Source organism: Meles meles, chromosome 10 (genome assembly GCF_922984935.1).
Source record: "Meles meles chromosome 10, mMelMel3.1 paternal haplotype, whole genome shotgun sequence".
In the NCBI taxonomy this organism is placed as follows: Eukaryota; Metazoa; Chordata; class Mammalia; order Carnivora; family Mustelidae; genus Meles; species Meles meles.
Window position 1 is genome coordinate 17,559,903 of NC_060075.1, and position 15,092 is coordinate 17,574,994.

A 15,092-nucleotide genomic window follows, 5' to 3' on the forward strand; every position below is an offset into this window, starting at 1 on the left:
TATATCAAGTGCAAAAAGTAAACTCAAAATGGAATAAAGACCTGTAAATGGGACTTGAAATTTCTCAGAAAAAAAAACGTAGTAATCTTTTTGACATTGGCCTTAGCAACATTTTTCTAAGGCGAGGGAAACAAAAATAAACTATTGGAATTACACCAAAATAAAAAGCCTTTGCACAGTGAAAGGCACTATTAACAAAATGAGAAGGCAACCTACCGGAAGAGAGATTTAAAAATTATATATTCAGTAAGGGGTTAATATCCAAATTATATAAACATACAGCTTAACACCAAAAACACCCAAATAATCAAATAGACATTTTTCCAAAGAACGCGTGCAGATGGCCAGCGGATACATGAAAGGATGCTCAGTATCACTAATCATTAGAGAAATGTAAAATCAAAACCACAATGAGGTAACAATACCTTATACCAGTCAGAATGGCTAGTATCAGAAAGATAAGGAATAACAGGTGTTGTCAAGGACATGAAAAGAAAACTTTTGTGCACCATTGGTGGAAACATAAATTGGTACAGCTATTGTGGAAAATAGTATGGAGGTTTCCTAGAAAAATTAAAAACAAATACCGTATGATCCAGTAATTCCACTACTGGGTATTTACCCAGAGGAGACTCAAACATTAATACAGAAAGGTATGTGTACTCCTGTGTTTATGGCAGCATTATTTACAGTAGCCAAGATATGGAAGCAGTCTACTTTCGTACAGAGATGAAAGAAATCTTGCCATTTGCAACATGGACAGATCTAGAGGGTATTAATGCTAAGTGAAATCATAGACAGATACCATAGGATTTTGCTTATATGTGGAATCTAAGAAGCAAAACAGAAAGCATAAACAGACCCATAATTACAGAGAACAAACTGGTGGTTGTCAGAGGGGATGGGGCAGGAGGATGGGCAAAATGGGTGAAGGGGAATGGGAGTACAGGCTTCCGGCTATGGAATGTATATGTCACAGGGATGAAAAGTACAGCATAGGAATATTGTCAGTGGCATTGTGATAGGGTTGTATGGTGACAGGTGGTAGCTACACTTGCGGTGAGCAAACCATGATGTGTAGAGTTGTCCAGTTACTATGTTGTGTACCTGAAACTTATGTAACATTGTATGTCAACTGTAGTTGTAAAAAAGCTGCCATAGAGAAAGGACAGGCATGACTGCATTCAATAAAACTTTACTTACAAAAACAATCATCTGGGTCATAGTTTGCACACTCCTCTTCTAGTTCATGAATAGTTATAATAGCTATAGCTATATTTTATATATGTGTGCTATAATTTATAGCATACATCATTTTAAAACACCAGCCCTCAGTGGGAAAGTGATCTTTCCTAAGTGATACAAGTTGAGAATGTATCTATCATTCTGGGTACTTTTATTCACCTATGTTAATACTTATTTGTTGGAAAGTTTTATTATCAGTTAATGGAGCCAAACAAGAGCTTTTAGGACAGCGATCTGGAATATTCCTTATTTATTACTGATCTTCCCTAAGATCTCACTCATCAGTAGCATTGTTTCTTTTTTTTTTTTTTTTTAAGATTTTATTTATTTATTTGACAGACAGAGATCACAAGTAGGCAGAGAGGCAGGCAGAGAGAGAGGAGGAAGCAGGCTCCCTGCCAAGCAGAGAGCCCGATGCGGGGCTCAATCCTAGGACCCGGGACCATGACCTGAACCGAAGGCAGCGGTTTTAAACCCACTGAGCCACCCACGCGCCCCAATAGCATTGTTTCATGAAGACATTATTTAGAAGAGAGTTAATCATGAAATGATACTCTTGAATTATATTATTAGCCAGTGGACTCTCATAAGTCCAAAATTCATTTCTTTCCCACAGCTACATATATTTTGGTATACATATAATTTGGTATCTTAATTTTCTGAGAGAAAGTTTGCCTGTAGCATTAATACACTGTCATGTTAGGCATTTCCTATAATATTGTTATGATATATATTGTCTAACATATAGCAACATTTCTATATTAATACTAAAATTCCTTATAATTTATGTAATATCTTATAATTTATATAATAATTAGATTTTAGGAAGTATCCTTGTTTCCTAATCCTAAGAAAAACCACTTCTAAATAAACCAGTGTGAGTGAAAAGGGAACTATTTAGATGTTTACTTCTATTCCTCTTTCAAAGATGTTAAGTTTACTATAATTTTGTAGACGGGTAAGCTGAGTCATCTACTCTGGTGTGTGTTTGCATTTTGTCCCCATGTAAGTACACTACACATCGCTATTAAAAATGACCACTCAACTTCCTGTGAAAATAAGAATTCTTTTAAATAAATAGAAAAAGTTGTACCCTAGCATGTGAGAAGAAGATCTTGTAAATTGAAAATGTAATCCAAGTTTTGAAAACATGGTAATTACAGTTTTCCTAGATTAACAAACCTACAGCATATTTCAACTGTTATTATACACAGTCATTTGTTAGTAGTGGTAATTAGCACAGTAAGCTGTATCTGAGAAAGAAAGCCAAGAAACTTGGGCTTTTTTTGTTTTCCATGATTTCTCTGCTTCACTGTGTCAATGAAGTTCCATCCTTAGCAGGACATACCTGCTATAACCGTATGGCAGGTGACCGCCGATGGTGCAACACTAATTGTAGTGACTCCTAGCTGTTGCAGACAACTGAGTTGTCTGCTCCTGTTTGAGTAGGACAAATGAGATACCTTCCTCTTACAAAAAGGAAGTGAAGCTATTAGTGTTTTATGTACAGTTGGTCTAAAGAGTAAAAAATACTAAACAGTTTAAAAAAATTTAGAAGACTATCTTATAACATTGATGCTTTTGCAAAACATATTGGCATTGTATTTTTAAAATGCAGCAGCCAGTTAATGATAAAAACTGAATACCCCCTCTCAAATACCAGCATTGTCAAATTTTCAAAGTGTCTGTGGTACAGATTTTGCTGCTGAACGGAGAATCTAATGGATAAGAGCCAGAGATTGGGAAGTCCCCCCTTCTCCGCAGAGACAAGTCTGTGCTTGCAGGTAGAACCATTTTTCACTCTAATTACTCCTTGCTCCACCCCCAGTAAAACCTAGACACTTTTACATACCCTCAAGCACAGCTTCTGTGATTGCTCAGAACCCGAGTTCTGTTCCATTTCACAGGGGCACGTCTGGCTTTTTTTTTTTTTTTTTTAAAGGGATATAGTCAGCTCCTTCTCTTTCTTTTTAAGATTTTATTTATACATTTGACAGACAGAGATCACAAGTAGGCAGAGAGGCAGGCAGAGAGAGAGAGAGAGAGAGAGGAGGAAGCAGGCTCCCTGCCAAGCAGAGAGCCCGATGCGGGGCTCGATCCCAGGACCCTGGGATCATGACCTGAGCGAAAGGCAGAGGCTTTAACCCACTGAGCCACCCAGGCGCCCCGCGGCTTTTAAAATGCTTTAGGACAGGGGCGCCTGGGTGGCTCAGTGGTTTAAGCCGCTGCCTTCAGCTCAGGTCATGATCTCAGGGTCCTGGGATCGAGTCCCACGTCGGGCTCTCTGCACTGAAGGGAGCCTGCTTCCCTCTCACTCTCTCTGCCTGCCTCTCTGCCTACTTGTGATCTCTCTCTGTCAAAATAAATAAAATCTTTTAAAAAAAATAAAATAAAATAAAATGCTTTAGGACAGATGACTCTCAGAGAAGCCAGCAATGCCTTTCTGAATGGCCAGAATTAATACAGCCTCAAACTTTACTCCCTCAAATGAAGAAATCAGTTGTTACACTGTTTAATGTTACCCGAGTCTCATACACAGATATGCCCATAGTAAGCTCGTTGGTTTTTTTTTTTTTTTTTCCCCATTTAGATCTTTTAGTCTGGAGTCATTATTGAATAGTTTTTGGTCAGGGGTGTATACTGGGGCTCTGCTGGTTCCACACCAAAACCCCCCTACCCCGCCCCACCCAGTTTAGCTCTCAGTTCTGCTTCTTAATAGCTTTTGTGGTTTTGAGCAAGTTCCTTCACATGTAAGCCTGGTGAGTGTTCGTTCTCTCCTGCAGCAGGGAGCCGGCACAGTAGTCCCCCCCCACCCCGCCCCATCCAGAGTTTCACTTTTCACAGTTTCAGTTACCCTTGCTCAGCCACAGTCCAGCTTCAGATGAACCTCCTCCTGACTGTCCGCGGAAGGTCAGTAGTAGCCTGATGCTGTGGCCGTGCTGACATCGTTCACCCCCACATCTCATTATGTAGGCCCGATCGTCTCATACCACCACCTTTCAAATGAGCAGCATGCACCTAACTCTTCCTTTCACTTGACCCCTTAGAGGCCATATTAATTGGCTTAATATCATACTGTGTCTCAGGGAATAGGGAGGCTGGAAGAGAGGGAGACAGGCAGGGGAAATGGCCAGTCAGTGCAGTAGTCAGAGCGCACATACCGGCTATCGATTAAGTTCGTCATCTGATATGGGCACAATTCATGGTGCCCCAAAACAGTTACAGTGGGAACATCAAAGATCACAGATCACTCACGATCACACACACATCACCAAAACAGAAAATGAAAAAAATTTAAAAGTATCCGAAGTGCAATAAAGCAAAGCACATTAAAATGAGGTATGCCTGTCCTTGCAACAGAGTAATGTTTTGCATATGTGAGCCTTTCCTTTGTCCTCTCCAGGTTGTGAAAATATGCAGAGAACTGACTTCTTGTTCTCTTTAATGCCCCAGAATAGGAGTTGACAACCATTTTCTATAAAAGACCGAATAATAAATATCTCGGGCTTTGCAGGGCACATGGTCTCTGTTACAGCTGCTCAGCTCTGCTGTTGTAGCACAAAAGCAGCCATAAGCAATGTGTGGGGGGAAAAAATGAGATGTCTGTGCTCTGGTAAAATGTTACCAAAACTGTGTCTAGCAACGAATAGAAAACTTCATAAATATATGTTGAATAGTCTTAGGAATTGGTTATCTATAATAATGTTTTTAACTTGAAAGTGTTCAACAGATGAGATACTATATACATAATTGTATAAAGTTCTTCATTTTCCTGTAGGAGGCACAAAAATACTTAAAGTTAATAAATTCTTAAATCTGGGTCTCACCCTGATGTTTTTAGGAGAAAAGCCATAGGTCATTTTTAACTAAAGATAGCATGGAACACAAAATGTATAGTCAGAAAGCTCTAGTTTCTTTAACTTGCTAACTGACTTGGGCCAAGTTTCTTAACCTCTCTGAGCTTAGAGTTAAATCTCTTATTAAAAAGAGAGAATGGGGCACCAGCGTGACTCAGTTGGTTCCGTCTCTGCCTTTGGCTTAGGTCATGATTCAGGATCCTGGGATCAAGTCCTGCATTGGGCTTCCTGCTTGGTAGGGAGTGTGCTTCTCCCTCTGCCCCTCTCCCCGACTCTTGCTCCCTCTCTCACTGTCTCTTTCTCTCAAAAATAAGTAAATAAAATCTTCAAAATAAAAAAAGAACAGTACCTACTTTACAGGGCTGCTGTGAAGATAAAAGGAGATGATGTATCTTTAGTATTAGATAAAAACTCAGAACTGCTACAAAGAAACCTAACATTCAGTGCGTTGAGTATTGCATTAGATTCTTTGGGGTACCCAGAAATATTCTTACACTTTATCTCCTGTATCATAATGTAAATTAAATGTGCTATTAAATCCTATACCCGTAAATAACATTATACAACATGTGTAAATGTAGGTATTTGAATAATTTTTTTAATGTTACTCTTTTTAGTAGATTTCAAAATTGAATTGTGTAAGTTCTATGGTAATGGTAATATTTAAGTGTATACTCAAACAATTGAAAGTTCCCAGATTCTGAGCACTTTATCATACTACTATGGAACTATAAAGAAATGCCCCAAATTATGAGATAAGGGAGTTCTTAATGAGCAGTTTCTCAAGACTGTTCTAAAATGCATATGAATTTATTCAAAATAAATACTTTGCAGTTCAAAGTATATACATGTATATACATCAGATGGTAGAAAGGTCTTTTTTAATGTGATGGATGTATATGATCACTAAGGGTAAGATTGATGTTACTAATATTCCCTTGCACTGTGACCCACGTATGCATTTTTGTTGAGCAACTGTTACACACCAAGCATCTTCCTAGGTGTTAAAGGTACAGAGGTAAAGATAACAAGACCCCTGCCCTCCTGGAGCCCAGCCTAATATGGGGGAGACAGGTCTTTTAATATAATTAAAGACTGGTAACTACCTAAAGAGAAGTAGAGTTCATCTGTAACAAAAACTCCTCCTACAGTGATTCAACCAAGAAAGTAACTCCTAACAAGATGTCTGAGGTGTGTAGTCCAAGGCTGGGCAGCTGGATGTGCTGCGTCATCAACATCCCACACTCCCTTCTCCATCTTCCCCAGACCTTATGGTCACAAGAGGACTGCTGAACCTCCAGGCTTTGTGTCGGTGTTCTGGGTAGGAACAAGAGGAAAGAGCTAGGGACTGTCCTCCTTCAATAAAGAGCTTTATTGAAGAAGGAAAGGCCTCCATGGGAGAGGCCAAATTTGTGTCAGATGGCCATCTGTAGCTCTGTAGGCATCTGGAGATTCAGTTTCTTTTCAACCTCTGAAGCAGGGAAGAGCAAAGTGCAGTCTAATAGAGGGTCCAGTCCAGTCAAATACAGAAAACCAGTGCATTTAAAGTGTTGCTGTGGCAGTACTTTATATGTGACATAGTAGGGATTTGAAGGAAGAAGAGGTCAAGTGTGGTCCTGGAGGTCAAGGGCATGATGTTATAAATAAGGATGCCATTACAGCTTCGGGCACCACAATTCATAAAGCAGTTGTAATGAAATTCATAAAGCAATTGATACCTGAGCTGAATCTTAGAAACTATGTCCAGGAATCTAACATATTATATAATATATAATCTAACATATATTGTGGGACCATTCTAAACAGAAGCAACGTGTTAGAAAAGTCACAGGGACAAAGTGAGGCCTTGATGCATTAGGGTAAGATAAAAAATTATTCACAGCTACAACATACACTAGAAAGGATTTAGCAAGAAATATGACTGGACAGGTAAATAGCAAATTATGCCTCATTTGTCATATTATTTATCTCTATTCTCTTCTGTTAGGATACCATTAAGGGTTTTTGGTAGGTGGGTAGTATGATCAGACTTGGATTTTAACAGACATCACCCAAATAAGTGTACAAAATCTGCATTGAAATGGTGTAAGAAGTGAAAAAAGGGGTGCCTGGGTGGCTCAGTCAAATGTCTGCCTTTGGCTGAGGTCATGATCCCAGAATCCTGGGATCACGCCTGGCATCCGGCTCCCCTCTTAGCAGGGAGTCTGCTTCTCCCTCTGCCCCTCCCCCCACTTTGTGCTCTCTCTTTGTCTAATAAATATTTTTAAAAAGTGAGAAATGATAGGAAATTATTGAATTAGGTTTCTGTATAAAAATCTTGAACTAAGGGGCGCCTGGATGGCTCAGTGGGTTAAGGCCTCTGCCTACGGCTCAGGTCATGATCCCAGGGTCCTGGGATCGAACCTCGCATCGGGCTCTCTGCTCAGCAGGGAGCCTGCTTCCCCCTCTCTCTCTGCCTGCCTCTCTGCCTACTTGTGATCTCTGTCAGATAAATAAATAAAATCTTTTAAAAAAAAATAATTTTAAATCCTGAACTAAGAAAGTAGTGATAGCAGGGACAGCTGAGAAATGTTAAGAATAGTCTGTTCTAAAGACTTGGTGACTGATTATGTGGGAAGTAAACAAAAATTATATGATGTCTGCACATTTCCTGGAAGATGGTGGTATTCTTTACCATGATAGAAGAAAACTGAAAAACGAGCACATCTGTAGGAAAAGATTATGGTGGAAGCACATGTAGACGTGAGGCAGCTTGAGCCAGACGAGGAGAACAATAACATAGGAAAAGGGACCTATATCCCTAAATGGCCTTATAGGATGGAACCACCCTACCAATCTTAATACTCGTAGCACTAGACTGTTTGAGAGAATAATTTATATTGTTAGAATGCACATAATTACCCCAAATCATTGACTGTCAGTGCAGTCCCTATCAAAACTCCAGTGGCATTTTCAAAGATACGGAAGAAGAAATTCCCAACTTCATATGTGGAACCACAGAAGATTCCAAATAGCCAAAGCAATCTTGAGAAAGAAAAACAAATTTGGAGGCATCACACTTCATAATTTCAAAACCTATTACAAAGCTTATAGTAATCAAAACAGTAATGTGTTAGCATAAAAACAGACACACACAGGAAATAAATGGGATAGCACAGAGCACCCAGAAATAAACCCACATGTATATGGTCAACTAGTTTACTATACAGGAACCAAGAACATACAGTCAGAAAATGCCAATCTCTTCAATAAATGGTGTTGGGAAAACTGGACAGCTGTCTTACGCCTTACATAAAAATCAACTAAAAATGGATTAAAGACTTGAACATAAAACTTGAAAACTGTAATATTCCTAGAAGAAAACATAGGGGTTAAACTCCTTAACATCTGTGTTGGCTCTTTTTTTTTTTAATTTGACACCGAAAGCAAAGGCAAAAAAAGCAAAAATAAGTAGGTGGGACTACCCCAAACAAAAAGCCTTCTGTACAGCAAAGGAAATAACAAAATGAAAAGACAACCAATGGAATGAGAGAAAAGATTTGCAAATCTAGTATATAAGGGGTTAATATCCAAAAATATATAAAGAATTACAACTCAGTTGAAGAAGAAACACAGTCTGATTAAAGTATGGGCAGAGGACTTGAACATTTTTCCAAAGACGACATACAGATGGCCAGCAGGTATGGGTAAAGGTGCTTTCCCCAGTCATCAGGGAAATGCAGATCAGAACCACAGTGAAATCTCACTTCTCACCTGTTAGAATGGCTGTCCTCAAAAAGACAAGATACAACAAATGTTGGCAAGGATAGGAAGAAAAGAGAACCCTGCTGGTGAGAATTTAAATTGGTGTAACCACCATGGAAAACAGTGTGGAGTTTCCTCAAAAAAATTAAAATAACTTCCATATGACCCAGCAATTCCACTTCTGGGTATTTATCTGAAGAAAATGAGATCAGCATCTTGAGAAGATATCTGCAGCCCCCATGTTCACTGCTGCATTTATTGACAGTAGCCAAGACATCCAAACAACCTAAGTGTCCATCTGCAAATGGATAAAGAAAATGTGGTGTATAATACACAGTCACGTATGCACACACGCACACAGGAATATTATTCAGCCATTAAGGAAATTCTGCCATTTGCAGCAACATCGATGGATCTTCAGGGCATGGTATAATAGTGAAATAAGTCAGAGACCAGTACTATATAATCACTTATATGCAGAGTCTTTAAACACACACACACACACACACACACCCACCCACCCACCCACCCACCCAAACTCAGAGTGAGCTGATTGATGGTTGTCAGAAGTGGGGTGTTGGGGAATGGACAAAATGAATGAAGGTGGTCAAAAGATACACACTTAAAAAACAGTTGAAAGGGGGAATCCTGGGGATGTAATACACACCATGGTGACTATAAGAGGTAAAAAAGAATCAAAAGTGTTCTTACAGAACAGAATGTAAAAGTTGATCTTGACAAAATAGAAAAGCTTAAGTGAAGAAGTACAGGGAAAGTAGAGAAAATATAAAGTAGAGGGATGAGAAACTGTCAGAACTGATGGAACAAGAAATATAAATTTAAATGCTAGTTATAAACCGCTAAAGAAACAAACTGATATTTTAAATATAAGAAATAGGACAGTCTGGGGAAGAAGGTGGTGGTGAGCCAAAGCCTCATCCATGTGGCAGGAAGTAAGAAGATAATATCCAAAGTTAATAATGCAAATAAACGTATTATTTAGAGCTATGAAAATAATCACTAGAATTAAAAACAAATGATTAAAAAGGCTTTCCTCAAGGAAGGGGTGAAGTCAAATATACTAACTTACATAAGTTTGCTAGTAACTGCATTAAGCACTAAAAATCATTTTAATATTCTTATCCACAATAAAATTGGTTCATCATTTTCAGAATTGGTTTGACTTTGTTAGATTTATTTCTACGTATTTTATTGTTTTTAATGCTATTATAAATGGAACTGTTTTCTCAGTTTCATTTTTGAAATTTGAATATTGAACCTTTTATTTTATGAAATGCCCTTCTTGGTAGTAATACTGGTTTATCTTTTCTGTTGTCTGAGATAAAGGCACTCTAGTTCTCCCAGGGTTACTCATTTATTTTTAAAAGAAATACCTATATGTGCATATTTGGAACAAAAGAGTAGCAAACACTAAAATGCTAATGAAAGTATGTGACCTATAGAATTAAGAGTTTTGTGGAGAATTAAAATTAGGGAGAAAGGGTGACTTATGCAAATGAGCTAGATTTTTGTTATTGTCGCTACAAAAGGCAGCAATTGACTCTACCAGGTAGAAAAAGCAATTTTTGAAGATATTGGACTAGTCGTAGAACCAACAGGATAGCTGGGGGACTAGGCTCCAAAGAGGGAGGAGCTCCGGCAGCTCCAGGTCTCTGTCTAGAACCCGGCGTGTATAGCGACATGGCACATGGCATGTGAGCATGATGAGAAGTTCCGTAGGATTAGAGCACAGAGAGGTTAATGGGAGAGGAGACTGGTGAGTTTGACTAGAGTTGGTCTTTAAAGGGCTGTTTATGTCAAGTTTAGAGAATTCTCTAGGCCTTAGAGCAGAAGAACAGTGGAGTGTGGCCAGGGGAGGAGGGCAGGCTAGCGGCTGTTGGATGGCTAAACACTGGTTGGGGCTGGAACTAGCAAGGAGCACTTCAGCTGGTGCGATGCGGGGTCTCTGGGAGTTAAAAAAGGTGCAGATGTGGTTTGGGAGCAAATTCATCTCCCAGATCCTAGGCACTTTTCTAGGTACTGGGAACTTGGGAGTCAGTAGCACAGAGGAGATGCTCCCCTGGAGCTTCATTCTAGTAAAGACAGCTAAAAACAACAGATAGACAGAAAGCTGTATGTACACATTCTCAGAATTGAAACGCCAAGATGCAAGGAAGGTATTCTAGAATCACACTGTCCAGGTAAAGCTTTGGAGTAGGCCGGAGAGGATTTCCCTAGCGTACAGAAGGGAGCCTCCTTTTATAGCCCACATGGCAAGCATTAACTGCTCAGTTTTTATAAGTAGAATGTTCGGTGTTACACCGTGTTCTTTAGGAACATGTCTCAAGTAAATGGTTTGTAAGCTCTGAATTGTAGAAATAGATGTGTAGTATTTATGCACTCTCCACAAGGTGTTGGAAAGAAGTCATTTTGTCACAGTAATACTTCCTTTAGCAAAAGTGATTTTCCCCATATCACACCTAGGGAAACTCTTTTCTAAAGTTTTGTGAATGCATGATAGTAAAAATGAAAGGCAGTCGTTGCCTGTATTATTGGCAAGTTATGGTCGTAGCTTACAGTTTCTGGTGCCTGAAAAATAATCTGGCATTTTCACCACTTAGTCTACATACTTGCCAGATGTTTGGGGTTTCTTTTCAGTAGAAGGGACCCCATTAGTATAGAGATGCTTCATTCTTGATCTACACATTAGCCTATGCAGGTGATGGAGTCTCTGCTTTACAGAGGACTCATTCAGTATTAATGGCCATTTCCTCTCTTTTCAGGGTGCTGATAAGACCGTGAAAGGTCCAGATGGACTAACTGCCTTTGAAGCCACTGACAACCAGGCAATCAAAGCTCTTCTTCAGTGATGGACGGATGGGCTGACAGCTCCGGAAGAAGGGCTCTCCTGTGGCCTCACACTGCTGCCTGTCTGTCTGTCACTCTCTATCTGCCAGCTTCTTCAGCTAAATACTTTAAGAGGGGTGAGGGGAGAGAGAAATTCATAACAAATCAGACTACCAGAAAAAAACAATGTTTGGGAAGAGAGGAAAAAACCGTGATCAGGCTTTTACTCGGATTCCTGATCAAGTCCGCCTCTTTTCCATTTCCAACAAAACATACAGCTTATGCCCAAGGGAGAGCAAAGACAAAACCTACCAGTACCATTTGACCCTTTCAGCTCCCTAGCTAGTTTATTCATGAGATGGTGTCCAGGGTCTGATCCTACCAAGGCCAGCTCTCCGTGCGGGGTAGCCGTAACTGCGCGAGCAGTGGCGGCTGCTGGGACCTAACTCCGGGTGCTGAGATAAGCAATCAGCTCTAGCCTTCTGCCTTAAGACGCACTCTTCTGGGGGCCTCCTGGCGTAGTTAAGAGCGCTGCCCGTGGTCGGTGACCAAATCTTCCCTCAGCGACTTTCAGCTTTCCGTGGGAGCTCAGTTAAGGTGAGGGGGCACACTCCTAAATTGCCGGATGACTCAACTTTGGATTTCCTCTCCCCTTCCACATGGATTTCATGTATCTTTAGATAAAACTGACTAGTTTTATTTATAAAATCTTAAATTTTGGAAGCGTAAAGGAGAAATCATTCCAGTGTGCATATTTTTTTCTCCTCTAGATTCAGACGTTTATATAACATTGAAACACTTTCAACCTCCTGCTGGTAGTAAAAGGGGATTTAAACTTAGAATCATAGCCATAGCCTGTTAGTATCCTATAGAGAACAGTTGTCTTAGTACCTCTGGATTTTCTTTATTTGCTCTTTGAATGGATTGGCCTCGGTTATATTTGGAGAATCAAGGAACATTCTTTGGAAATCCTCTCTCAGACCTACCTTGGATGCCGATTACTGCACCAACGCTGTCACTGGGGTGAGATTTACGATCTGGACAAATTGAGCCCTGTCCCTTCAAAAGTATGCTCATGACCAGGTTTCCCCAGCTTGTCAATAGGCTTCTGCTGAACATTTGCCAGCCCACCTGCATAACAGATCTTTTGTTTCTTTACTAAACCATGCATCGCATTAAATGTGACCCCTTCAAACTGTATTGTGTTCTTGAAAATACAGGGCCCTACAGTGGGTGTTCTGACCTGCAGGAAATATTTAGACACATGTTCAGGTGTTCATTTCATGAGCAGTACAACGAATTAAAACATACACCCTTAAATTTGCTATCTTGCATTTAAAATATTGACTCCTTTGACTTGCCATCCATAAAAGCTTGCTAAAAATGTTAGGGTTTTTCCTTAGCCAAATCATGCAATAATTGAATGTACCTCAAATTTTTAAAGGGGGGGTTGGGTTAGGGGCTTGTATTCAGATTATGGATAACAAAGAATTAATGATTTTTTTAAGGCAATGTAGCATTCTAAAGCAGGGTTAAACTAGTATCAAGAGTAGCCAGCTAATAACAAATTTTAGTGATCAGTTGCTGATTGGTTGTTAGGGTGGGTTTATGCGTGTGTGCGTGTGTGTGCGTGTGTGCATGTGTATTTTTCCCCCATGAAACCTTTTTTTTTTTTAATCTTGTGACTTTTTGCTTACAACTAGCCTAACCCTGTAATTTTCCTGCATCCAAGAAAACAATCATAAAGTAGCGGTTTAAATACTTCAATATATTTGGCTAATTCTGCTGTCTTAATACAGCTTATTAGAGTTGTCTCAGAAGTCTGCAGACAGACTTCATTACGCGACTGAATGGAAGCAGAGCTATCCTCACGAAGATGGAGGGCGTCTTAGCGGTCTGCACGCTGGGCGCAACAAGGTGTTTCAGGACCTTCGTTTTCACCTCTTGGCATAATGCTGTTGACAAGGCTTGGGTTTTACCCGCTCTGGTTGTTACCTTTCCTTTCTAACCGGTGTGTTGCAGTTGGCTGTTGCAGAGAGTGCACTGTGTCCCGTCATTCCTAAACCTGGTCTGCTTTCCTCAGTCACCTGGCGTGGAAAGCACGTGGTTCCTTGTACAGTTCATCGTGCCGTTCGTGTCGCAGTAGAGGCTCCTTCGCCTTCCCTCTTCTTTCTCAGCCATTTTGTAAGCCCCGTAACCCCGGGGCGACTGCTTGAGAAAATAACATAAACATAGAATAGACTGGCCGACGTGGTTTACACTTTTCTTTCTTTTTTTTTAAACTAGGTTATTTATAATGTATTTCTGAACCACTTGGCAGAGAAATTCACAACACTTAATGTTCATTTTTTGAGTAAAGGAAGCTAAAAACAGGTCTGCTTTTTGGTACTACATGCATTAGTGAAAGGTTAAGTAAGTTTTGTTCTCCGCTGAATATTTAACATCTCAGAAGAAATCTTGCATGTTCTGTAGTTTTTGTATTAAGTCAGTCATTTTGTATGCACTATATCAAGTAAAAACAGGTGGTTTACCTGTTTACATTAGTATCCTAACAACTCCCCCCCCCTTGGCAGCTTCAGACTGGTATCTAAGTAGACTTAGAGTTCAAACACAGCACCCGACAATACCCAAGTCGCCCTCTACGCATAGCTCACCTTCCACACCCAGCGGGGCACAAAGGAGACGTAGGCGGGTACAGTGTGTGCAAGCTGCAAGTAAGGCCCTTTACTCATTGATTTCTTTCCCCCCAAATAACGGATCTTAAATCTAGATGTACCGACTTTTTTTTTTTTTTCTAAAACTTCAACTGAGCTGCTCTTTACTTCCTTGCAATATTGTGTACTCGGTTATGTATAGAAGAAGCTGGTGAGAGTGCCCTCCTACCTAAGCAATTACAGTGTTTTGCATGCAAAATTTTAAGAATTTAAATCGTCCTGATTCTATTTCGTAAATGGAGAAACAATCGTATCTTTCTGAGCAGTACTGAAGGAAGACTAGTGCTTTGTGCATTTTGATATATTTGAGTTTATTTTTCCCATCATGTAATACTTTTGACACAGTTGGGTTTCTCATATGATCCTAGTTCATGTACATCCGAATGCTAAATAATACCGTGTTTCAGTTTTGTGTTGCAAGAACAAATGGAATAAACTTGAATTGTGCTACAAGGAACGAGTCGGCAGCTTTTCCTCCCTCAGCTCCTGCGGCCTTCCTATCCAAGCCCTCCTCTCCCAGCTCAATGCAGCCTGTGATTGACTCCAACTTTGGTATCATCCATATTCCCCCTTGTAACCACCCAATGCTAGAAAAAAAGTGGAAAGAAAATAAGACAGGCAAGGTTTAATTGAAGAGAACTGTGCTCCTGGAAGCTTTGCTCTTGTATCAGTCTCCTGATGCAGA

The 15,092-nt window shown here is 39.9% G+C and overlaps 1 protein-coding gene across 1 annotated transcript in view; it reads left to right on the forward strand.

The window, feature by feature from the left end:
• The window catches only part of MTPN (myotrophin), a 57,728-nt gene extending 42,868 nt beyond the window's left edge, over nt 1–14,860 (forward strand). The window contains exon 4 of the mRNA XM_046021153.1: nt 11,630–14,860. Within this exon, the coding sequence (XP_045877109.1) occupies nt 11,630–11,716 (87 nt within the window). The 3' untranslated portion in view covers nt 11,717–14,860. The remainder of the gene's footprint in view (nt 1–11,629) is intronic.
• Nucleotides 14,861–15,092: the final 232 nt, after the last annotated feature.